Source organism: Corythoichthys intestinalis, chromosome 17 (genome assembly GCF_030265065.1).
Source record: "Corythoichthys intestinalis isolate RoL2023-P3 chromosome 17, ASM3026506v1, whole genome shotgun sequence".
Taxonomy (NCBI): Eukaryota; Metazoa; Chordata; class Actinopteri; order Syngnathiformes; family Syngnathidae; genus Corythoichthys; species Corythoichthys intestinalis.
Genome location: NC_080411.1, coordinates 25,776,045 through 25,801,755, shown reverse-complemented (window position 1 = coordinate 25,801,755; position 25,711 = coordinate 25,776,045). Strand labels below are relative to the sequence as shown.

At 37.7% G+C, this 25,711-nt stretch overlaps 1 protein-coding gene across 3 annotated transcripts in view; it reads left to right on the top strand.

The window, feature by feature from the left end:
* Positions 1-25,711, top strand: part of mmp17a (matrix metallopeptidase 17a) — a 265,578-nt gene that overhangs the window by 123,978 nt on the left and 115,889 nt on the right. For all 3 annotated transcript variants that reach the window (XM_057818400.1, XM_057818399.1, XM_057818401.1), the window contains 2 exons: positions 17,812-17,944; positions 21,709-21,844. In XM_057818400.1, coding sequence (XP_057674383.1) covers positions 17,812-17,944; positions 21,709-21,844 — 269 coding nt within the window. The remainder of the gene's footprint in view (positions 1-17,811; positions 17,945-21,708; positions 21,845-25,711) is intronic.

Sequence of the window (25,711 nt, the reverse complement as noted above, 5' to 3'; positions counted from 1 at the left end):
GAGCTGTCTGAAGACCTGCAATCAAGGATTGTTGATTTGTATAAAGCTGGAAAAGGATACAAAACCATCTGTTAAATCTGGATGTTCATCAATCGAAAGTCAGAGAGGTTGTCTACACATAGAGTTTGGCACTGTTGGTTCTCTCCCAAGGAGTGGCCGTCCACTAAAGATGACGCCAAGACTTCAGCGCAGAATACTCAGAGAGGTAAAAAAGAACCCTAGAGTGTCTGCTAAAGACTTACAGAAATCACTAGCACAGTCCAGTATCTCTTTGCACACATCAACTATATGTAAAACTATGGCCAAGAATGGTGTTCATGAGAGGGCTCCACGGAGAAGGCCACTGCTGTCTAAAAAAAACAAAAAACAAAAACTGTTGCTTGTTTAATGTTCGCAAAAAGGCACTTGGACACTACACAGAAGCTTTGCCAAAGTATTTTGTGGACTGATGAAACCAAAGTTGAATTGTTTGTGAATAACACACAACGTCATATGTGGAGGAAACACCTCATACCCACCGTGAAGTATGGTGAAGGGACCATCATGATTTGGGGCTGTTTTGCTGCCATAGGGCCTGGACAACTAGAAATCATTAATGGAAGAAATAATTCAAAGGTTTATCGGGATGTTTTGTAGGAAAACCTAAGGTCGTCTGTCAGATAGTTGAAGCTAAAAAGAGAATGGATGGTGCAACAAGACAATGATCCAAAACACAGAAGTAAATCAACTTCAGAATGGTTTCAGAAGAACAAAATACACATTCTGGAGTGGCCAAGTCAAAGTCCGGATTTGAACCCCATTGAGATGGTATGACCTAAAGACAGTGAATCAGCGAATCAACTACAGCATTTTTATTGAGAAGAATGGGCCAAGATTAGTCCTGATCGATGTGCCAGACTGATCTGCAGCTACAGGAAGTGTCTAATTGAAGTTATTGCTGCCAAGGGGAGGGGGGCACAAAATATAAAATGTGGTGGTTCACTTATGTTTCCCCCTTTTGTCAATGTTTGCATACTATCCTCATTAAAATATGAAAACCTGGGTGGTTTTAGTTAAAGCAGAGACGGTTTTTTTTTTTTCTGTGTGATTTTGACAAAGATCAGACCACATTTGATCGTGATTTTATGCAGAAATGTGAGAAATTCCAAAAGGTTCAGATACTTTTTCATACCACTGTATTTGGAAAACTCATGCATTGTAAACAAACACCAATAAGATGCTTCATGTTCACAAGAGAAACATGGCCTATTCTAAATGGATGGATAAAACAACAGATCTTCACAAATCAGTTGTGTACGTTGCGTGAATAAGCATATCTAAGATTGGTGACGTGATAGTTTGAATCTAAACTTACAAAAGTTTTAATTGTAGTAAATAGAATTATATCTAACAAGGCAAAAAATATATATACTGTATATAATTATCTTTGATCATGTTTTTGTCAGCCTCTGATGCTGCAATTCAATCCACCAATAGATTACAAAATTGTTACTATAATTTTACACCTCCAACAATCTAATGCTGTTTTATTTTTTAGAAATAACTTATTGGCGTTAGACCAGATTGTTGAACTTTTTGTGTAAAATCTGCAAAATCCTACTGGCTAAGGAGTCTGCAGTTATTTCAGGCAGTTATATAGTCATTGCACAACTGCACACTTTATTGTGTGTGAAATCATGGTCTCTGCTTTAGTTCAACATTTACGAGCTTGTACAATTTGAGACTCGAATAACCTCTCCTCTCACACTAGAGAGGTTTCATTTTTATTTTATTTTTTGTGATGGGAATAATGGGAGGTTTTGTATGTATGTCATTACTTTGTGCCCTGTCTTTGAGGGCCACCGAACTGATGTGTTGCTTAAAATAAAAAAAATAATTTAAAAAAGTCATAAAAATTCAGACCATGTAGGAGAAACAAAGCAGGTGGGCGGTCAGCTGTTAGTCATGTTGTTAAGATGTGTTTTTAATTTAAATGGTGCTCCAACTATGAAAAGTCCGATGAACTTCACTCCTGGCTCTTGTATGTTCGATAAACTTATAAATAAAATGTTTTTACGGTCTTGCAAACTATTCAATTTTACCTACATAATTGCCAAAGCTCGGGATGGGCATATTAATTGAGCGTTAAAATTGTTGTCAATTGTGTGGAATTGATTTTGGATTAATTGTCATGAAGCAACTGAGGGCTACAGCTAAGCAGCACTCTAAAGTTGTAAATGGCAGCATTCTTCTGCTTGAAGTGTTGCGTTGAACTGATGCAAGTTGAACATTTTTCACTTTAGGTGCGTCACCCCCCTGTGCACCTCACCGTGACATGACATTGTGTTTATAGGAATTCTTTCTAACTATAGCAGTGTTGGACTTATTATATGAGCACTGTTACCGTGGAAAACTAAAACTACAGGCTGCTATTGAATAATGTAATAACTGAGAACAATGTGCAGTTACAGTACAGTGTTACCTCTCCGGACCTGCTTTGTCAGTTGAAATGGTCGTATGTCGATCGGGATTTTACCATAAGAATACATTATTATTTGATTACCTTAATTTTCTGACTGTAAACCACTACTTTTTTTCCTTTATTTTGAATCCTGCGTCTTATAGTCGAGTGCGGCTTATTTGTTGATTTATATGGGTTAATAGGTAACTTTTTATTTGACAGCGGCGTAATAAGACTGTCATAAGACGTTATAATTATAACATTATATTATCATTAGCATTACTGAATGCAAGTGTCATCCAGCAAATTATGTCACCCACTCAATTTATGTCCAGCTTGGATCTTTTACATCCATTTAAAAGTGAGATAAACACTAAATGACATCTGTTATAAGCATTCACTAATGCTCATAACAGTGTCATGTCGTAGTTATGATTGTCTAATGACAGTCTCATGGTGCCACTGTCAAGTCTCATGGCGCCACTGTCAAATAAAGTGTTACCAAATACCATAACTTGCAATTAATGAAACAACCTGAACGCTAACTGAAGAAATAATTGGCACAGAACAGGAATTTTGATTGTTATTTACATTTGTAGCGCTGCAATGCATGTTAGGAGGCATGTTGGACAACAACAGTGTTGCCAGGGGGTGGCAGCAGAGGTTGAATGTCTCCCTTAAGGGAGCAGTGATGGGCAAATGAAGCTTCTTGAAGCAATGAAGCTTTGCAGCCAATTTGTTCAAAGCTTCATGGTGATTAATTTGGTATTATGACAGTCGTATGATGCCACTGTCAAATAAAGTGTTACCGGTTAATATCTTTTGTTGTAAATATCCTATAATACAGTGAGGACAGTTGTGGCTCATAGTCCAGTGCGGCTTATCTATGAACAAATACGGTTTTGTGTCCAATTTGGTGGGTGGGGGCTTGGTCAGATGTGCCTCATAGTCTGAAAATGACGGTAATTCATTCCACAGCCCAAAAACCTACTCTCCTTAATAAATACTGCAGTTATATTTACTATTAGCAATTACACATAGCAAAACAAATGAGTTATAAATACAAATCGTAATAATAATAACAATAGACATTTTTTGAAAAAAAAGAGCAATTTTATTGTCACCTTAACTTATAGAGACTGGCTAGGATTTATGCGGGTCATGAAAAGGCATTAAAAGTCATTGAATGCATTTGGTCAAAATTCAGGCCTAAAATGGATCCATGAATAGAAAAACTTGTTCTTAAAAGCTAAATGTTACTATGAGTTAAAACAATTTGATATTGAAACCCCTCTTGATGTTTTAGTTTTTATACAATTTGTAAAATTACTTTAACTAGTAGGTTGCCATTGTTATTGATGTCGCAGGGCGATGACGTCACATGGTTACGCTCCCGGGCTTCCAGAGTATGACTCTAGCAACATAAACATGTCATCTGTTCAACCCTTTCAATTTGAACCCGAGAGGAACATTAATGAGCATGACAGCACTGTCGATATTTCACAAAAAGAGCAGCAAAAGCAAAATGAACAGGAAAGACGGGATGAGACGAGACAAGAGTAGGAAAAAACAGTGTTCTGCCAAAATGTGCTACACCGGCGAAACGTCCTACAAGAGGCAAATTTGACACCCGAAGTACTACAGTGTGCTTTGTTTAAGGCTTAAGAAATTACTTGAATGTAGTAGTATCAAATAGGGCTGGTTTAAAAACGCTACGTGACTAATGTGATCAACAGATCAACAATCTGCTTCAAAGCGACCACAAGAAAACACAATGCTTAAAAGTATGAGAGGGAAACATGCAAAAAGTATTTTGAAGCAATAAAAAGTTAATAAACGACTCAATAACAACACAAATAGTAAGTACTCGCCGCTTTTAACTGATGTGCTCATGTGTTGGACATCTCGCCGTGTAAAAGGAATTGCAGTAACCCGGCAATGTTCGTCTAGTAACAGTGACAATTTACGTCATCATCCCGAGCGTCCGTTGCATGCATAAAACATTGCGCCCTCCGGAGGTCAAAACATGTACTAAATTTTATAAATTAGAACAATTGTGGCTTATTCGAACCTATAAATCTTTAGGTCCGAGGTTCCCTTTAAAAAGCATGTGTGAACCATATGTGATATGGCAGTGACTTAGGCTAGGTTCATAATTAATGCACAAATCCGATTTTTCTTCATATCTGTTTTTTGCGTGCCCGTTCAGACTGCCTTTTTCCACTGGGCCCATAAATGTAGTACGCAAGCATACTTAGGGCCCAAATACACCAAACGTGTCTTCGGTGTCTTTGAGTCCAGCAAATAATAGCGCCGGAGCCATTCCGTTCCCATTATATCCTATTGCTCACAGTATACCTGCCGCATCAGCGCCCCAGGTTGACTTGGGACCATTTCCGGCGTGCCGGAGCCCGCCGGATGGTTTAGGCTATTTCCTATTTATGCCAGAGCCGCATCTGTCAAAATGGGCGGAGCCAGGGCTGGTGCTTATTCATTGTTTGAACACCAACGAACATGGACGAGGAACGCTTCATCTTGGAGGTGGAAAATCACAAAGTGATTTATGATGCAGATCATGATTATAAGGACATCATTAAAAAGGAAGCTGCATGGCATCTTATTTTGTGTGTTTTTCTGGCAAAGATATCAAACACATGACTTTGTTTTTTATTAACACACGGCGCTAACAACACTTCCTCAACCCGTGGCTCTCGGCAGGCTCTGTCTCTCTCTCACTCCCGTGTCACATAAACAAAACAACTTCACCGCCGCGTGCACTATAGGGTGCCTCGGAAAACATTTAATCAGAATATTATACATGGAAAGCCATAGCAGAAGCTTTGAGGATGGATGGTGAATTTTTATGCAAGTTATGTAATTTAAAACAGTAATTAAATAGTATTGCAACCTCAGAAAAATTCAAGAAAAAATATTGAATCAAATCAAGTCCACCTCTCTCCTGCTTCTCTGTTGAGTACAGTGTTTGTCTTTGTTTTGAATGCCACATTACGACAAGAAGGCGTTGGTGGACCGCAGCTGTGCGCAGCTGGTATGTTTTGCTAATTTTTGACGCACTTCGGAGCACGCAGTCAACAGAGAGCCGTGCCGGACCCGGAACGAAGACGCGTCTGGTGTATTTGCGCCCTAACTCACAGTCCGACACTCACTGAGCAAACTGACCCGCATGCGCAGAAGCATCAAAACAAATGACTACACATGCTGGCTCTACGTCACTCCAGGGTGATCGAATTTTGATTTCCAAAAAGAGGAAACAAATAACAAATAAAATAATCCCTGTTTAGTCTGATATTCAACATTTATATGGACTGATAGAACGCATGATGACGCACACACATAAGGGGCAATTTGCCCTGACTCTCGGCTATGTAAGCAATATTGAAATATTGCTTGTTTGGCGCACAGAAAGAAAACCAAACATGCTCAGGCTTATCCTTTTAAATCCCATTTTGTTTTTTTATCTGACTGTTGTCAAGCCCGCCTCTTCCCTAAAAACTGAGTTCAAGCCAGGCGCTAATGCTATCGCACTGCTCCATCGCTGCCGTAGCTCCCTGCCTCTCGCGCTCTGCTGATGTAATTGCTGCATGAATTTCGATTTTGGAGGCTTGACAGTTCAGCAGCCACATTCTGGAAAAATGTGGCCCAGATTGGATTTTAACCACATATGAAAATGACCTATGTCGGATTTGGAATGGTCCACTTTTATGCTACCCGTCCCTTTCAGTTAATGCCTCACTCAAGTCGGAAAACACGAAAAGGGTCCCTTAATTAACATTAGTTAATCCATTTTTAGACAATAACTAATGTTTTAGTAACATTACAAGAATTAATAATAATAATAATTGCTTATCTAACATTTATTAATATATTAATTAACGTGAGTTAAAGCATTGGTTAATGCATTAGGTAATGCATAAGCAGACAGTAACAAATGGTTTGGTAAAATTAAAAATATATATAGGCCTATATAGGGTTAGGGTTTAGGGTTAGGGTTTGTTAACTTAAGCATTCATAATTTCTTAGTTAAGGGATACATTTGCTACACTTTACAATAAGGGTCCGAAAAATATTCAGTAATGGTTAATTAAGGTTAAGTAATACTTATGAGGTACGTTCACGTGAAATAATACCATACTTAAGGTTAGGTTATAATATATAATATATATAATACATAACATTAATTCACATTTACATTAGTGCATTAATAAATAGTTATTAATGTGTACTGGTACTAGTAAGTGATTGTTATTTTAAAATGAGAAACATTGCTCCGTGAGTCCTTGGGTGCTGCTAACCTAACCTTAAGTATGGTATTATTTCACGTGAACGTAGCTCATAAGTATTACTTAACCTTAATTAATCATTACTGAATGTTTTTTTGAACCCTTATTGTAAAGTGTAGCACATGTGTCCCTTAACTAAGAAATTATAAATGCTTAAGTCCCCCCCAACCTTTATTAACCATTACTGAATGCTTTTTAGACCCTTATTGTAAAGTGTAGCACATGTGTCCCTTAACTAAGAAATTATAAATGCTAAGTTAACAAACCATAACCCTATATAGCCCAATACAGTATATATTTTTAATTTTAACAAACCATTAGTTACTGTCTGGTTATGCATTATCTAATGCATTAACTAATGCATTAACTCATGTTAATTAATATATTAGTAAATGTTAGATAAGCAATTATATTATTTATTGTAATGTTACTTAAACATTAGTTATTGTCTAAAAATGCATTAAATAATGTTAATTAAGGGAACCTTATTGTAAAGTGTTACCAAGTTCTCACACAAGAAAATCCGCCATGTTTTACGGGAAACAATGAAATTGCAGCGCTGTCATAAATCGCATTTAGAGATGCTTGTCATATGTCGAGACGAATGAAGAGTAAAATTTTACGTCCGATGTCGAAAGATTGTATGTCAATGCGATGTTAACCGAATATTTTCCGTCGTTGACCGGTTTTTTAAAACGGTGACGGAAAAAACTGAAGTCCATCCGTCATTTTGACAGGTTGCAATTCACACCCCAGACCACAGGGTGGCGAGTGATTATATTAATTAGCTATTGTCTCTCTTGATGCATGACGTCGTTGGCCTTACTCGGAAAAATGTCAAGGCAACTGAGTGTTTGCCTGGCATGGCCAGACTGTTCTGCCTGTATTTTTCAAACACTGAGAGAAAAGTCTGGGACACAGACTCTCGAGTAGGTACAAAATCAATCGACAAATCAGATTTGTTTATTTGCGTGACGTGTTCTTCACGAGCAACCTCACTCCTGCGCGCCGAAAGTCGTCTCTACTATAACACGGATGGCGAACGGGAGAGCCAAGAATATGTTCCAATCCGCGGTAAATTCAGTTTTAAATGAGCTAAAACACATCGACACGAGTCATTGACAACAGTCTGTCTCGCGCTAGCCATGTTGAATAAACTCCGTTCTCCTCGTATGTTTACTTCCGCGCGCAAGTCCCTCGTCCTGCCCTCGTCGCTTTGCTAACGGCACGTCTGCCCGTCGCTGATTGGTGAACTCCGCTGTCTGTTTGCCTCTTGTTAAGCTTGTTCGGACAGAATTTTAATGAAAAATGAATGAAAACTAAATACTATTGAATATGCCCTTATTATCATTTTAAAAATGTAACTGACGGGTAAAAATCGATTATGACCGGATTTTTATGACACTGTCAGTCAAAATGACAGACAACGAAAAAGTAGCACAACCTCTGGTCGAAGTACCACTGTATAAAGCTGTCATTATTTCACTGAAAACTCTAAGTGTGAACTTTTTACCAGATGCCATAGCTATTTTCCCCAAATTAAATATGAAAAAAATGAACGTCAGATTTCTTTTCTATTTATTAAACAAGATTATTCTTTCCCCTGCGATGTACATGATGAAGGTATAGTGTTAAGTCACATTCACTGTGTAATTTTAAAGAACCACGACGCTGCCAGTAAACCAAAAAAACATCATGAGCCGTATGACGTGCAGAATAATGGAAAATTAAAAACAAATTTATCACTTTATCATATATGTTTATCATCATAAGTCTTTTTTTCCACCAATACCAGTGTAGAATATAGATTTTTCTTTCCACAGAAAAGAAACACTGTCATTTAGTTTAAAAAAAAACAAAACAAAAAAACATAATAATAGTAATAATCTCGAGTCTTCGCTTACCTGGCACTTAACTCCTGTTTCATGAATTTTTGAATACAAATTAATCTAAGGTACACTTCTCAGTCAAGCAAATTTCTCGGTATGATTGTTCAGACAATGACTAACTGAGGAGTTTTCCCTCAAGTGCAAGACTAAAAAAAAAACAAGTGTTTGACATCAATTTGCCGTGTTGCATTTCTGCATCTGTACATCTAAATAATGCATGATTAAAGAAGACTGGAGCCCCAGCCATCTGCGCCAGCCCACTCATGCCACACTTAATCACAGATTAGGAAAGAAAACTTGCACAGGCAAGTTTAGGTTCTTTCATTGCTGCCTACACTTTCTTTTTCAAGCAGTAAAACCACATGAAATATCAACCTTTTTGTGTTTGAAATTCCAAGCATCCTTCTCATCAGTATAGCGCAGGGGTGTGCAAACCGGTCCTCTAGGGCCGTAGTGGGTCCTGGTCTTTGCTCCAACTGATCCAGCAATGACAGTTTACCCAATGAAGTTTCTGCTGAAACAAAAAGCACCTGCCTGTGATCAACTGATTGCGCCTGCAAGACACCAGATTGGTAAAAAGGTTTCCTCTTGATGAGTTGGAACAGAAACCCGCACCCACTGCAGCCCTTTGTGGAATAGTTTGCCCACCCTTGGTATAGCGTAATTGAGTGAATTGGATAGTGGCAGTTTCTGGGTTATTATCAAATGATCTACTTTGTTGTTCAACACAGATTAAGGATCATTTTGTGATACATATCCTTGCTTGACGATGGGCGATTATTTCTTAAATTCATTTATTTCTTATAGTAGCCCATTTTTCTATGTATGCGCTTTCATTCAGATATTTTTATTGATTTTGGTGGAGAACTTAACACTTTATTTAAAAAAAAAAAAAAAAAAAAAAAGGTAGTTTGGCTGCATGTGAAAAAATCTTCAAAATATGTCAAAACTGTATATTGCTGCTCCAAGTTTGTTTATTGTCAAACTCAGCATAACTCTGTAATGTACATTTACATATATAGCGGAAAACACTCAGGTGACTTGAAGTTCCACTCGGAGACCCCCAATTTGGCCAAATTTCAAAATTGTCCTACAGTGGGGCAAATAAGTATTTAGTCAACCACCAATTGTGCAAGTTCTCCTACTTTAAAAGATTAGAAAGGCCTGTTATTGTCAACATGGGTAAACCTCAACCATGAGAGACAGAATGTGGAAAAAAAAAAACTGAAAATCACATTGTTTGATTTTTAAAGAATTTATTTCCAAATTAGAGTGGAAAATAAGTATTTAGTCACCTACAAAGCAAGATTTCTGGCTGTCAAAGAGTCAGCTGCAAAACATGTTGGTTTCAATTGAAATTGTTGTCGCTTACTTGTAGGGTTATGCACTAAGACTGAAATAATTAACAGGATTTTTTCCCACCTCCCCAAAAAAGGTTAACTTTTACAAAGTTGTCACAGCAGGGAATGGGCAAAATGATTATGGTTAGAATATTTGCAAATTGAACAACATCCTCACATATACACTGGGCCAAAAAAGTATTTAGTCAACCACTAATTGTGCAAGTTCTTCCACTTGAAAATATTAGAGAGGCCTGTAATTGTCAACATGGGTAAACCTCAACCATGAGAGACAGAATGTGGAAAAAAAACAGAAAATCACATTGTTTGATTTTTAAATAATTTATTTCCAAATTAGAGTGGAAAATAAGTATTTAGTCACCTACAAAGCAAGATTTCTGGCTGTCAAAGAGTCAAACTTCTTCTAACGAGGTCTAACGAGGCTCCACTCGTTACCTGTATTAATGGCACCTGTTTTAACATATTATCGGTATAAAATACACCCGTCCACAAGCTCAGTCAGTCACACTCCAAACGCCACTGTGGCCAAGACCAAAGAGCTGTCGAAGGACACCAGAGACAAAATTGTAGACCTGCACCAGGTTGGGAAGACTGAATCTGCAATAGGTAAAACGTTTGGTGTAAAGAAATCAACTGTCGGAGCAATTATTAGAAAATGGAAGACATACAAGACCACTGATAATCTCCCTCGATCTGGGGCTCCATGCAAGATCTCACCCCGTGGCGTCAAAATGATAACAAGAACAGTGAGCAAAAATCCCAGAACCACACGGAGGGACCGAGTGAATGACCTACAGAGAGCGTGGACCACAGTAACAAAGGCTACTATCAGTAACACAATGCGCCGCCCGGGACTCAAATCCTGCACTGCCAGAAGTGTCCCCCTGCTGAAGAAAGTATACTTCCAGGCCCGTCTGCGGTTCGCTAGAGAGCATTTGGATGATCCAGAAGAGGACTGGGAGAATGTGTTATGGTCAGATGAACCCAAAATAGAACTTTTTGGTAGAAACACTGGTTCTCGTGTTTGGAGGAGAAAGAATACTGAATTGCATCCAAAGAACACCATACCCACTGTGAAGCATGGGGGTGGAAACATCATGCTTTGGGGCTGTTTTTCTGCAAAAGGACCACGACAACTGATCTGTGTAAAGGAAAGAATGAATGGGGCCATGTATCAAGAGATTTTGAGTGAAAATCTCCTTCCATCAGCAAGGGCATTGAAGATGAGATGTGGCTAGATCTTTCAGCCTGACAATGATCCCAAACACACAGCCAGGGCAACAAAGGAGTGGCTTCATAAGAATCATTTCAAGGTCCTGGAGTGGTCTAGCCAGTCTCCAGATCTCAACCCCATCGAAAATCTGTGGAGGGAGTTGAAAGTCCGTGGTGCCCAACGACAGCCCCAAAACATTACTGCTCTAGAGGAGATCTGCATGGAGGAATGGGCCAAAATACCAGCAACAGTGTGTGTGAAAAGCTTGTGAAGAGTTACAGAAAACGTTTGGCCTCCGTTATTGCCAACAAAGGGTACATAACAAAGTATTGAGATTAACTATTGGTATTGACCAAATACTTATTTTCCACCGTGATTTGCAAATAAATTCTTTAAAAATCAAACAATGTGATTTTCTGTTTTTTTTTTCCACATTCTGTCTCTCATGGTTGAGTGTTACCCATGTTGACAATTACAGGCCTCTCTAATATTTTCAAGTGGACGAACTTGCACAATTAGTGGTTGACTAAATACTTTTTTGGCCCAGTGTATATGTGAGGATGTTGTTCAATTTGCAAATATTCTAACCATAATCATTTTGCCCATTCCCTGCTGTGACAACTTTGTAAAAGTTAACCTTTTTTGGGGAGGTGGGAAAAAATCCTGTTAATTATTTCAGTCTTAGTGCATAACCCTACAAGTAAGCGACAACAATTTCAATTGAAACCAACATGTTTTGCAGCTGACTGCCAATGTTTATGTACAGTAAATCCCTAAAATTGATGAGTGAGGGAAGTTACAGGCAAAAGCAGCAGGGTAATAGAAGAAGAACCGGAAATAATCAATTAAAACAACAAAGAAGAAGAAGCAGAAGGCTAATTGGGGCCAGTAGTAATGACTTAAAAGCAAACAAACAATGTAAAATCGATACGCCTACCATGAAAAATGCAAAACATACCGTATGCAAAGTTTCAAGCCATTGAATGGGCCTTTTTAATTAGATTCCTTCATATTAAAGAACCAGGTACTGAAGTCACAATAAAATGGATAATGACAGAATTCCATTAAGCTATTTTACCAATGCCTTCTTGTGTATGCTGCCTGAATAAGGCTGTCATGAAAAATTGCGAACTATGAGTCAAAATAGTCATTATATTTTATATTGCCCAGTTGCCTTAAGATATCTGGCTTCACTCAGTGCTGATGACAGAGGCTTCTGTCAATCTACTTTAACAGGAAACTCACTATCTAGCTGGGGTTGTATCACATCATTTCTATGGTGTTTGACTTTTTTTTGGCTTTTTTCCTCAACGCTTATTTTGAAAGAAGAAGCGGGTTCATTAAAAAAACACACACACACACACACACCCAAGGAGCCATCTTTTAAATTGGAGAAAACTGTTTCCTGTCAACTGTCGAAAACATCAACTTTTTAGGCGCGGTTGCAGACGTAAGCAAAAGCATGGAAGCTGGCTGAGAGTGAGAGGTACCTGAAGGTTAATACTGCTAATACACTCGACCCTGAATATTAATTCAAGATTAGAAATGTTGCTGTCAGTGGCAGAATAAACACCACGCTGATTTATTGCAAACCATAATCGCTGGCATACCTGCAGTCGATGAAAACAGTTTGCAAAAATGAAAGAGGCCAAGCATAACTAGGAAGATGATTTGTCAATTTGGAGATGTCTTCGCATGTGCGCCTCTTCCACACAACACCAACAACAACAAAAACTAAATTGCCCAATGATGAATTGCGATAAGAGGCTCGGGAAGGTTTTAACACAAATGCAATTTCATGGCAAAATGAGTACAGAAATATCACTGCGGTGGCTCATCAGCATAAACACAGCCTCAGCTGTACTTCTCCTCCCACAAATGTGCATTTAAAAGAAGTGGAATGACCAACTGAGCACACTAAATAAATATATATTCAGTGACAAATTACTGTTTGCCTTTCCACTGGCTTTGCATTGCCAGTGAATTTAGCCAACAGTTGCCTCTATCTTGTCTTACATCTGCCAAAAAGGTTTGGCTTTCATCACCCTTGTTTCGTAGTGAGCACAGCTAGGCCTGTCATGATAAATTTTAGCAGGCAATATATTGTCTCATAAATTATCATTATATTATTATTATTAAATTATATTATTATTGAACTACTCAGACACTCGAAGGCGAAGGATGCATTTTCTGGGTCGAATCAACTGAATATACTAATTAATAGAGGCGTGCGAAATTTCTGATTCTTAGATTATTCGCGATTCGGCCGTGGAAGATTCGAGAACGATTCACAAATATCCAAATTCCGATTATTGAATTATACCAGGTAAAGCGGAAGTAAAACACAGTCAGCGCGGTCTTTGGGATGCAATGAGGAACGGACCGAGAGTAAATATCATGTTCAACTCATGCCGCTAGATAAAAAAAACAATCATACCAGACTGCGGCTGACAGCCGCTACAAACAACGCCCAGTTGCTAGTTGCTACAAACATACGGCTACAGTAGATATCATATATATGTAGAACTAGATGCAAAATGACAGACGGCGTCGGTGTTAGAAAATGTATTATTGAACAGAGATGCGAAATGACAGACTTTCCGGCGTAAGTAAACAGCCGCCCTCTTAAAGCAGTAGACCTCTCTAGAAGGCTATGTTGTAGCGAACCTAATTAACTTTTTATTTAAAATTACTCCTAAGTCGGCAGAATCTTGTCTTGAATCTATCTTTAAATGATGAAATAGTGTTAAAACTTTGACAAAAGTAGAAGGGAAATATGGAATAACGGGAGCAATTTTAACAACTGTAACAGTTGATTCACAACATTAAATTAATTGAATGTAGTTTAAAGCTGCTGATACAGAATGGGGACTGGAGTTTTTTAATTTACTGTTATTTTTGTATATTTGTTTACTGTTATATGTTAACTTGATACTGAAGTAGTAGTTTGGTTTGGCCTGAGAGGATTTTCGAATAATTTTGGAACTAATGTACAAAACATTAAAAAAAAAAAAAACAACAAACAAACAACCAAAAAAAACAAAACAAAAAAAATAATAAAAACAAAGGAGGGGGGTGCATCAATAATCGTTTTATAATCGAATCAGAACCTCGTAATCGTAATTGAATTGTTAGGTGCCCAAAGATTCCCAGTTCTACTAATAACTGAATTATGAACTAGTCTACTGAATCTAATCAACATAACGAGCACATTGCCTCAATCGACTATGGACTATTGGGAAAATGAACAATCAGAGAGGATGGTTATTATTAAAAAAAAAAAAAAAATCATTACGAAATCTGAATGTCAAAAATTGATATTCGATATTTTCTGCGTCCTATATGGTATACTGGGGACGGGTTTCAATAAGCTTCGGCTTCTCCTGTCAGCCCTTTTCTTTTCGGGTTGAATTAATTGTAAACACATATAGATGCTGTATGTTTGTTTGGATTTGTCATGCCTGAAGAGAAAATAAATAAATAAATAAAATAAAACAAAAATAAATTGCAGATATGTGATAGTATTGTCATTTTTTTTTAACCAATTCAACCACTAATGTAGTGACAATACATCCTACTAAATCACCCATTCAAATGCAATAAATTGTTATTCTTGAATATATATATATATATATATATATATATATATATTTTAAAAAAAAAAAAAAAACACACACAATGCATAAGATGAGAAACCCAATGCCATTTTTGTTCTCTACAAATTAGAGTCCATCAAATATTTAAACAGTATTTGATCCAAAATGACTGTCATCTTCATCTGCAAATTGCACATTAGTAAATTTTGAAGCCAAATTATTCATTGCCAATCAGATTTTTCATAAAGGGTGTCATTTTAAAGGTATTCGTAGTGTAGAATCTAAAGTATGTGAGAATAACTCCAGATTTGTTTTTTTATTTGTTTAACATGTGATTTTATTTTGAAATGTTCACCAGAAGTACGTTCACTAAGCCGCTAACAGTAAGCTTTACACTCCGTAAAAAAAAGTGCACTTTTCGTCATGTTTGTGGTGTCACTAATAGATTTTTTTTGTTTGTTTGTTTTTTTTTGTTTGCAAATGCTGTTAACCAGCAATTTTTAATGTTTAAAGTGTCACCTTTTAATCGCAAGTTTGCGTTTTGGAGAAGACTGCCAATGTTTTATAGCAGGCTAAAGTGGTTAGTGCATCTTTTTTCCATTAGCCTCAATGTAGCAATGCCAACGTTTTACAATATTTAGTATAGATACGTTTCCTTATTTTGTATGTCTTAACTTTAACTCTACAGCGTGTTGATGACCAGTAAACTTCTGCGAAAGGAACTGGAGTCTAATATGCCATCAACAAGCACACGGAAACACATGCACGCACGCGGCGATAAATCACAGCCGTGAAAATTACCGCCTTCATTTTTATTTAGCGTGCAATAAATGCACTTATTGCATATCACGACAAGCTTAAGCACAGCAGGATTGCGCAAAAATGATTTAACCTGCTTACACCAAGTTTGGAATGAGTGGTCTTGGGCCAAAAAAGAATCAATCAAAATGTGATGTGTATCAAGATAAAGATATTGGCTTCACTTTTGTTAACCATTTACCTTTTTTTTTTTCGGTTTGTAAGGCACACTTAAAATATTTAAGTTGATCCAAAAATTGACACCTTGTGATCCAGTGCACATTATGTCCGAATTCTAATTGTGCTGAAAGACTTTGAACCAATTTTGCTGGAGTATTTCCCACTGCCGTCATCAAATTACTAATATTATTGCAGTTAACAGAGTTACTAACATGAAGGCATATAATGTATGTTTAGCAGTAAAACAATTTACACTTAGTTTATACTAGCAGTAGAAGTAAAGTAGTAGTAGTTTCAAGTAATTTAGCAGTAGTAATTCGTACGTAACTACAGTATTCTTCATTCTACATACAGTGCCCTCCATAATTATTGGCACCCCTGGTTAAGATGTGTTTTTTAGCTTCTAATATTTTTTTTTGAATTCAAATAATATGAGACCTTAATGGAAAAAAAGAGAAAAATCCAACCTTCAATACAAGTGCATTTATTCAGTGGGGAAAAAAATCCCACATCAAGAAATAATTATTTGACATCAAATAATGTGTGTCACAATTATTAGCACCCCTGGTGTTAATACTTTGTACAACCCACTTTTGCCAACAAAACAAGGTCTGGGGACTGAGATGGCCATGGGAGGAGCTTGATTTTGTGTCAGGTGAACCATTTCTGTGTAGCTTTGGCCATATGTTTAGGGTCATTGTCTTGCCGAAATACCCAGTGACAACCCATCTTCAGCTTTCGGGCAGAGGGCAACAGATTTTGGTTTAAAATGTCCTGGTATTTCAAAGCATTCATGATGCAATGCACCCTAACAAGGTTCCCAGGGCCTTTGGAAGCGAAACAGCCCCTCAGCATCACTGACCCATCCCCATACTTCACAGTGGGTATGAGGTGCTTTTCAGCATGCGCATCTTTCGTGGCACGCCAGACCCACTTAGAGTGTTTGGTTCCAAAAAGCTCAATCTTGTTCTCATCTGACCAAAGCACACGGTCCCAGTTGAAACCTGGGACCATGTGCTTTGGTGCTGAAAAGCACCTCATACCCACTGTGAAGTATGGGGGTGAGTCAGTGATGCTGTGGGGCTGTTTCGCTTCCAAAGGCCCTGGGAACCTTGTTAGGGTGCAAGGCATCATGAATGCTTTGAAATACCAGGACATTTTAAATCAAAATCTGTTGCCCTCTGCCCGAAAGCTGAAGATGGGTCGTCACTGGGTCTTTCAGCAAGACAATGACCCTAAACATATGGCCAAATCTACACAGAAATGGTTCACCAGACAAAAAATCAAGCTCCTCACATGGCCATCTCAGTCCCCAGACCTTGTTTTGTTGGCAAAAGGGGGTTGCACAAAGTATTAACACCAGGGGTGCTAATAATTGTGACACACATTATTTGATGTCAAGTAATTATTTCTTTATGTGGGATTTTTTCCCCACTGAATAAATGCACTTGTATTAAAGGTTGGATTTTTCTCTTTTTTTTCCATTAAGGTCCCATATTATTTGAATTAAAAAAAATATTAGAAGCTAAAAAACATATCTTAACCAGGGGTGCCAATAATTATGGAGGGCACTGTACATTATGAGGCAACAACAAAAGAAGAAGTAGCACAGCCTAGCTTGAAACACATCCGAAACTCCGCTGATGAGAGTGAGGGAGAGGTGCAGCACATCTCATTTGAGTGACGCGGCCCAAACACTGCTACGATGCAAGTTGACATACTCCACGTACAGGATGAAAATGTCACGCATCTTGAACATATAACAGAACCTATGTTGCATTTCCGTCTCTTTGGACGAAAACTGGCATTCGTTTCATAATGTTCTAGTCTCCCAAGCCACTTTTGTAGATCGTCATTTCGTTATCGTCATTGTTGACGAAAACAACAATGCAGGTAACAAATGAATGACTAAAACAATAATGATGATGTTAAAATATAAAGAACAAATGCAGTACAGTAATTTACTAATGCGCCTACGGTGCTGTTTTAGTAATTATTAACTGATCTACATTCCTATACCCTTTCCCCTTCAGGACTGGCTGAGCAAGTTTGGTTACCTCCCACCTCCAGACCCTGTAACTGGCCAGCTTCAGACCAAGGAGGCCTTAACCAAGGCCATCAAAGCCATGCAAAGGTTCGGCGGACTCAAGGAGACTGGAGTTTTCGGTATATACGCGTTTGTGTGTGTTTGTTTGTGTGTGACTACAGCATGTGTCAAAGAGTGTAGGATGCAAATGTATAATCTCTCCTGAGATTCTACTGAGGTGAATAAAACATGGTGGCAGTCTAAGAATGATAAGTGCACATCCTGCTCTCCCTCACAAACATGACACCATAAATCTTCATACACCCTCATAAACATTGCACTTCAGTTTACGGTTTTACTCCCTATCACACACTCACACATACACTACTTTCCCCATCTTACATTTATCAGTGCTGGAAAAGAAGAGCTATCTAAATGTATTGTAATGAAGACTGTAATTAATCACATCTAATTGCCCAGATGATTGTGCACTATACAAATGTTTAAACTATTTAAAAAAAAATGTAGACTGGAAAACGGCCACATTAAAAATAGAATGGAATCAATCCAACAAGGAAATCCAAAACAAAGGACTTACTGTTTGACTCCAGGCATGTACAGTAGGTGGTAATAACATGTAAACCTTCTTCACTACAGCTCAGACTGCTGGATCTGATAGGTGTTTGTATTGTGCATGAAAAATATGTCTTTATCCATATACTTACATACCAGTGGGTGACTGGCACCACTTATCACTTTGTTAAAAAGATGGTATACTCAGCCTGGTGGGATCTCATGTGTTCAGCAAACATATTAACAGCATTTAAGAGTAGGAGGAAATGCAAATGGTAAATATGAGTGTATTTAAAGGCAAAAATGGTTTTAACGTGCCACAAGAGAGTTTGGTATATTCCCTTTTGTCATTATACTAGTCCTCAAAAAATTAGCATATTATGATAAAGTTCATTATTTTCTGTAATGTACTAATAAACATTAGACTTTCATATATTTTAGATTCATTACACACAACTGAAGTAGTTCAATCCTTTTATTGTTTTAATATTGATGATTTATGGGGAAAAAAAAAATCCATATCTCGAAAAATTAGCATATCATGAAAAGGTACTCTAAAGAAGCTACTAACCTAATCATCTAAATGAACGAATTAACTCAAAACCCCTGCGAAAGATTCCTGAGGCTTTTAAAAACTCCCTGCCTTGTTTATTACTCAAAACCGCAATCATGGGCCAGACTGCCGACCTGACTGCTATCCAGAAGGCCATCACTGACACCCTCAAGCAAGAGGCTAAGACACAGAAAGAACTTTCTGAGGGAATAGGCTGTCCAGAGTGCTGTATCAAGGCACCTCAGTGGGAAGTCTGTGGGAAGGAAAAAGTGTGGCAGGAAATGCTGCACAACCAGAACAGGTGACCGCACCCTGAGACAGATTGTGGAGAAGGGCCAATTCCAGACCTTGGGGGACCTGCAGAAACAGTGGACTGAGTCTGGAGTAGAAACATCCAGAGCCACCGTGCACAGGCGTGTGCTGGAAATGGGCTACAGGTGCCGCATTCCCCAGGTCAAGCCACTTTTGAACTTGAAACAGCGGCAGAACCGCCTGACCTGGGCTACAGAGAAGCAGCACTGGACTGTTGCTCAGTGGTACAAAGTACTTTATTCAGATGAAAGCAAATTTTGCATGTCATGCGGAAATCAAGGTGCCAGAGTTTGGAGGATGACTGGGAAGAAGGAAATCCCAAAATGCCTGAAGTCCAGTGTCAAGGTCGGGCCGGGTGTGTTCGGAGGGGGTTGTGACGGCACTCCATGTTGGCTCGCACCTATTGTGGCGCATTCGCTGCCCAATGTGTATTTGTGCCAAAGCAATACCCGTGGGGGGTGCACGTGACCTCGGGGAAGAGACTTTTTTTGCCATACTAGAATATAGTGTAATTGCACATCCATTCAGTGGGTGGCAGTGGCGCTCTCATTTGCAGAATGTGCACAGTATTGTTGAACCAAACAAGAGCGCACAGCAAAGAGCAGGAAATACTAAGAGCTAAGACAAGGAAATTTGATGAACTGTATGTAGCTTTTTTTTTTCCAATTGAACCATTGTACAAACAAAACAAAACATAAAAATATCAACATCAAATACAATATGATCGATTAAGCATTACTGAACAAACAACAGCAACTTCAACAAAAAAATCTAACCAATTTTCATTAGTAAGAGGACTTTCTATATCAACTTAAATTGTTTCACTAAAGAAAATAGATTAAGTTACTTCCCATATACGATACATTTCAATGCTGTACAAAACAGAGAGAAATAATTTGTTCAGTGAGTCAGACATGGTTTAAAAAAAAAAAAAAAAAAAAAAATCTACTCCTATGAATTAAAAATTTACCTATAAGCAATATCACATTCAGAACAAATTTGGCTTCACCTTCAGTACAGTGGGAGACGAGGAAAGACCAGTATGTCTACTGTGCCTAAAAACATTGCCAGCGACAGCATGAAGCCATATTAATGAAGACGTCACTTAAAGACATTAGACCCCAATCACATTGATAAGCCACTTGATGTTTTTCAATGTCAACGTGCCAAATATTGCCACCAATAGTCCCGCTTAATTAGTGTTACATATGTAAACCATCGAGTATTGTTATCATCATATAAGGTGGCATTCCAAGTTGCTCAGTGCAAAACAAACCTACGCCATAGCAAAGGAGCTGATGCTGCTTGCAGCAAAAATAAAACTGTCCTTCTATCCAATGACACTGTCGTTTTTTTTTTTTCTACTCATATACTCGCATATTCTACTCTGGGTTAATGTTGCAAATCAATTTTAATTTATTATCCGTATTGGCCCGAATATAAGACGGCCCTGATTATAAGACGACCCCCTCTTTTTCAAGACTCAAGTTTGAAAAAAGACTTTTTGAACACCAAATTAATTTTTATACAAAAAATAATTACAGTACATCTGAAACAAATGATTATCACAATATATTTGAGAGAAAAAGCATGTTATTTTGCCTCATTCAAATCTTAATATCTGAACATTTAAATATGTAAAGTGCAATCACATTCGTAAATGAATGGCTTCTGGATTTTGAAATGTAAATGAACTAATCTATTATGATAAAACAACAAAACTGCAATAACTGCATTAACTATCAAAGTGAAGTCTAACTGTAACTGTAGTCTTGAAACCAATCTGAATAAGGAAAAACATTGCAATAAAATAATGCAAACTGGTTAAACATGAGAGTAGCTGAGATCTGTCATGACAGAACATCGCATCAATGATGTCTGGCGCCAGCTAGCGTCGTGAATGGGTATAACGTCTTGACCGCGAATATAAGATGACCCCCACTTTTTCAGTCTTATTTCAAAGCAAAAAACACCATCTTATATTCGAACCAATATGGTAATTGTTGATTTACTCAATTTTATTTTTCAGTAAAATGTTAATACAGTTATACTTGATTGTAAGTGGATCTACTAGTATATTATTTCTTCTTCAATATTAACAAAGATACAATGTTATGCAGAGGTGTACTTATTATAATTTTCTTGATAAATGATACTATTTACAGTGGTGGCAGAGAGTTGGAGAAGCGTGAAATGTTTACATCTTCATGGGGGGCGTGACAGAAAATAATTGAGAAGCACTGTTCTCGTGATAACTAATCATGCATGTGCTCACTGTGATATATTTTAGTCTTGCGCTTTAGTTTAGTATTTATAGTATTTGGCGATTCTAATTTAGAAGTTTTGCTAACAACATTCTCTTTTTTGGTGTTTCAAATTTAGAAGACTTTTATTCATTCTTGACAGGGTTTAAAAATTATAATTTAATGTATTTGGTTCATGCAGAGCATCTTTGTCTCTTCTCAGATCAAGCAACATTGGGGCTGATGAAAACCCCCAGATGTTCTCTGCCAGATCTGCCTGTGTCTGAGGGGGCAGTGGGACGTAGGAAGCGCAGCCTGAACACGCTGAACAAGTGGACGAAGAGGCATTTATCTTGGAGGTATTGAACGTGAATAACATGAAGTAAAGGCCTTTGCTTGAGTTCAAAATTGTGCATGGCAAGAATTTGAGTGACTAGCCCTTTTAATTCCATTGATTCCATGAAGTACGTACAGTTGGCTTTGCTGTATTGCTAATCACATTAGTGCAAAGGAGAGTTAGTTGTAAAACCAGTCTCATTTTCAATATGTCCTCCTTACTGTGGTAATACCAGATGAGTCTTAACTGGGGAAGTCTTTCGCATCAATCTATTGATCAGGATTACAGTTTGCTCCAGGGAAGTTGTGACACAGGCTAGAGAGACCTTTAAGCAACAATGTGCTTTATTTGATATAGAAAATGTATAATAAACATTAATCAACTGGACGTGGTGGCCTGCCACAATAAAGATTAAGGCTTCAGGTATTTGGTTCCTCATGGGCTCTGTAAACACTTTATACATTAGATGATCAAATAATATGCTCATGCATCAGCAGTTTGTTTATGTGGGAATAGCTGAGTAATAGGTTGCTGGGAAGAAGTTATAAAACTCTCAGGGTGACTTTATTATTCACACAAACCTACGTGGTCTACGAACTAATTTTTGCCAAATAGCTAGCTAACTTATAGTTGGTTGTCTCAGTTTATCTCATGCAACCATGTTATGCATATGATCAGAAAAAGGCTTCTTTTTTTTTTTTTTTTTTTTAAATTTAATTAACCCCTTTTACATCTGAGCCTGTTTTGGCATGCCTTTGATGTTGCCTTTATATTTCAAAGAAAAAAATGTTCACAATGGCCAGATTGGGTCCCTTTTTTCAGGACACCATAAACGTCATGTCCCAACTGATGTTTTCTTCACTGACCAATTATAATTAACATTTTAGAACCAAAAAGACAACAACAACAAAAAAAATCAAAACATTTTGTCAAAATTTGTAATATTGATGTCCAACTGAAAACCAAACATGCTCAACGAAACGTTTTGAAGCGTGATAATATTTATTCAACTTGTTAGGATAAACATTAATCAGAAAAAAATGAGACTTAATAGTTTTATATTTAATAATTCAACAAAAAGCAACAGGTATGTTCATTGGCGTTTTTGTCTTTTCTACATACTATTGTCTAAACAGGTTATATACAGGAGACCAACAATGCAAAATAAAATATATACAACTTATATATATATATATATATATATTTATGGCCTGTCAAACGAATAAAATTTTTTAATCGAGTTAATCACAACTTAAAAATTAATTAATCGTAATTAATCGCAATTCAAACAATCTCTAAAATATGCCATATTTTTGGGGAAATTATTGTTGGAATGGAAAGATAAGAATGATATATATATTCAACATACTGTACATAAGTACTGTATTTGTTTATTATAACAATAAATCCACAAGATGGCATTAACATTATTAACATTCTTTCTGTGAAAGGGATCCACGGATAGAAAGACTTGTAATTCTTAAAAGATAAATGTGAGTACAATTTATAGCAATTTTGATAATCTGTATATTGTGACTAAATATTGCCATAGAGTGTATTTTTTGAGGTAAACGAAATGTTTGAATAGAGTTTGACCAAAGTCTGAGTATTATTTTGCATAGCTATTTTGATTGGGAATGCCAGTTCTCTTTGCATTGAGCGCATTTCTTTTTGGGAACATTATTTTTTGGGAGAGATAGGAATATTATTTTTATTGTGCTTTCAGTAAATGATACTGTAACGACCAACTGCATGATGGGAAGTTGGGCAACCATGACTGTCAGTGGTGGCTGCAAATGGTATCTTCTCTGCGTTGTGTTCAATACAGGGTGTTAAGAAAAAGATCATCTTCGGTCATTGTTCCTCACGTCGCTCGCCACAATAGTTATTGTATTTCTTGTGGAAGAGATGCCAAAGCTTTTGCTAATAAATAGCGCGGCTCCAATGAATGCATGTGTCCACTCCACTCACTTTTCTCTGCCTCTTAGCTCTCAATAAACATAAAATGGCGCCATTGTAGTCTGTTTGTGGCAATATGTAGTGGGTCCTACCGCGCATGCATTAAATGCGTTAATTATTTTAACGTGATTAACTTAAAAAATTAATTACCGCCCGTTAATGCAATAAATTTGACAGCCCTAATATATAATGCGGATTGCTGTCTGTGGTGGTGATCCTTATGAGCGTTCGATTCCTCTGAAACCCTTCCGCATCATCAGCAGGTGTCTCAGGGTCTTAGGTGTTTCGCCCCTTAACCTGGACATCTCGCCTGAATGGTGCAGGAAAGACTATTTAAGCTTCACCTGCGGAAGGGTTCCAGGTGTGAGCTCTCCTCAGCCACAGCCATCTTGAAGTGGGCTCAACTGCTGCTGCAATATCTCCACTTGCTTTCCTCGCTCAGCCACAGCCATCTTGAAGTGGGCTTCAGCTGCTGCTGCAATATCTCCACTTGCTTTCCTCGGCTGCCTGGCACCCAACCCCGTTCTCTGGAGAAAGTAGCGAATGGACTTTGCTGGAAACCCTGGACAGCCGACTTCTATGGGGAAGAGGGCTGCTTGCCAGGCTTTAAAGCAGCTTTGTCAATCAGATCTTGGTATTTGGCTTTCTTCAGTTGATCGGATGTGTCCAGCCACTCTTCTCAAGGCACTGTGAGCTCGGCCACTATCATGGTCTTTGTGCTTCTGAACAACAGGACCATATCTGGCCAGAGAGAGGTCACTGCCACGTCCTATGGGAAAACAAGCTTCTTTAAATCCACTCTCATCTCCCAGTCAGAAGCACACTGCAAGATGCATTGGAAGCTTTTAGTTGTTTATTGATCTTGGGGGCCATGCCTCCTTCCCTCACAAAGGCTATAGTTTTAGGCTGTTGCGTCTGCTTGTTGTTAGCTTTGACTTGCTGTTGTTCATCCCAGTTTGCGTTTTTTTTTTTTTTTTTTTCTCCTTTCAGGCATAACAAATCCAAACAAACATACAGCAATCATATGTGTTTACATTTAATTCAACCCGAAAAGAAAAGGGCAGACGGGAGAAGCCGAAGCTTATTGAATCCCGCCCCCAGTATACCATAGGATGCAGAAATTATCGAATAACAATTTTCTACATTTCAGATTGTGTAGTGATTACAAGGTTTTTTTTTTTTGTTTTTCTTTTTACCCTCCCGCTTGATTGTTCATTTTCCCAATAGTCCTTGTCGATCGCGGCGATGTGCTCGTTATTGTTAATTAAATCCAGTAGATCAGTTCATAATTCAGAGGTTAGTTCAGTCAGTTGATTCGATCCAGATGATCTTGTCCAGGGCACTCAATGACCAATTGACCACTTCCATGTCTTTTCTGAATGTCACAATACTACTATTAAAAGTCAACGGTCTGTACACTCACAGAGCCAAATGAATATCTGTCCTTGTGATGTCTGGTTGAGTTCTGTTTGCATTAGCTTTGAGTTATTTTATTTTGTTTTATTTTTGTTACCGTCTTTTGTTTTGGGTACACTTGGTTTTGTTTGCAGGTTTGAGTTGTCACCCAGACATTTTCCTTTTGTCCAGTTCTTATCATCACCAAGATTTAGATTGAGTCAGCAACATAATTGTTTAATAAAATTTGTTTATACCGCCGCTTAAAAACAGCCAATGATCCTGAGCTGGTCACTCCAGGATCTAATTTGTTCCAAAGCTGTAGGGGATCGAAAATGGAAATGAAAATTTAGTGTTGTTCTAGCATAGTTAAGTTTGAATACATTTTTTCCCCTCAAATCGTATTTCGATTCCCTAGCCTGGAAACGACTTTGCAGGTTATACAGAAAGCTATTAGTTGAAGCTTTGTACATCATCTGTCCCGTTTTGAAATTTATTAAATCATACAGCTTCAATAAATTGGATTTAATAAATA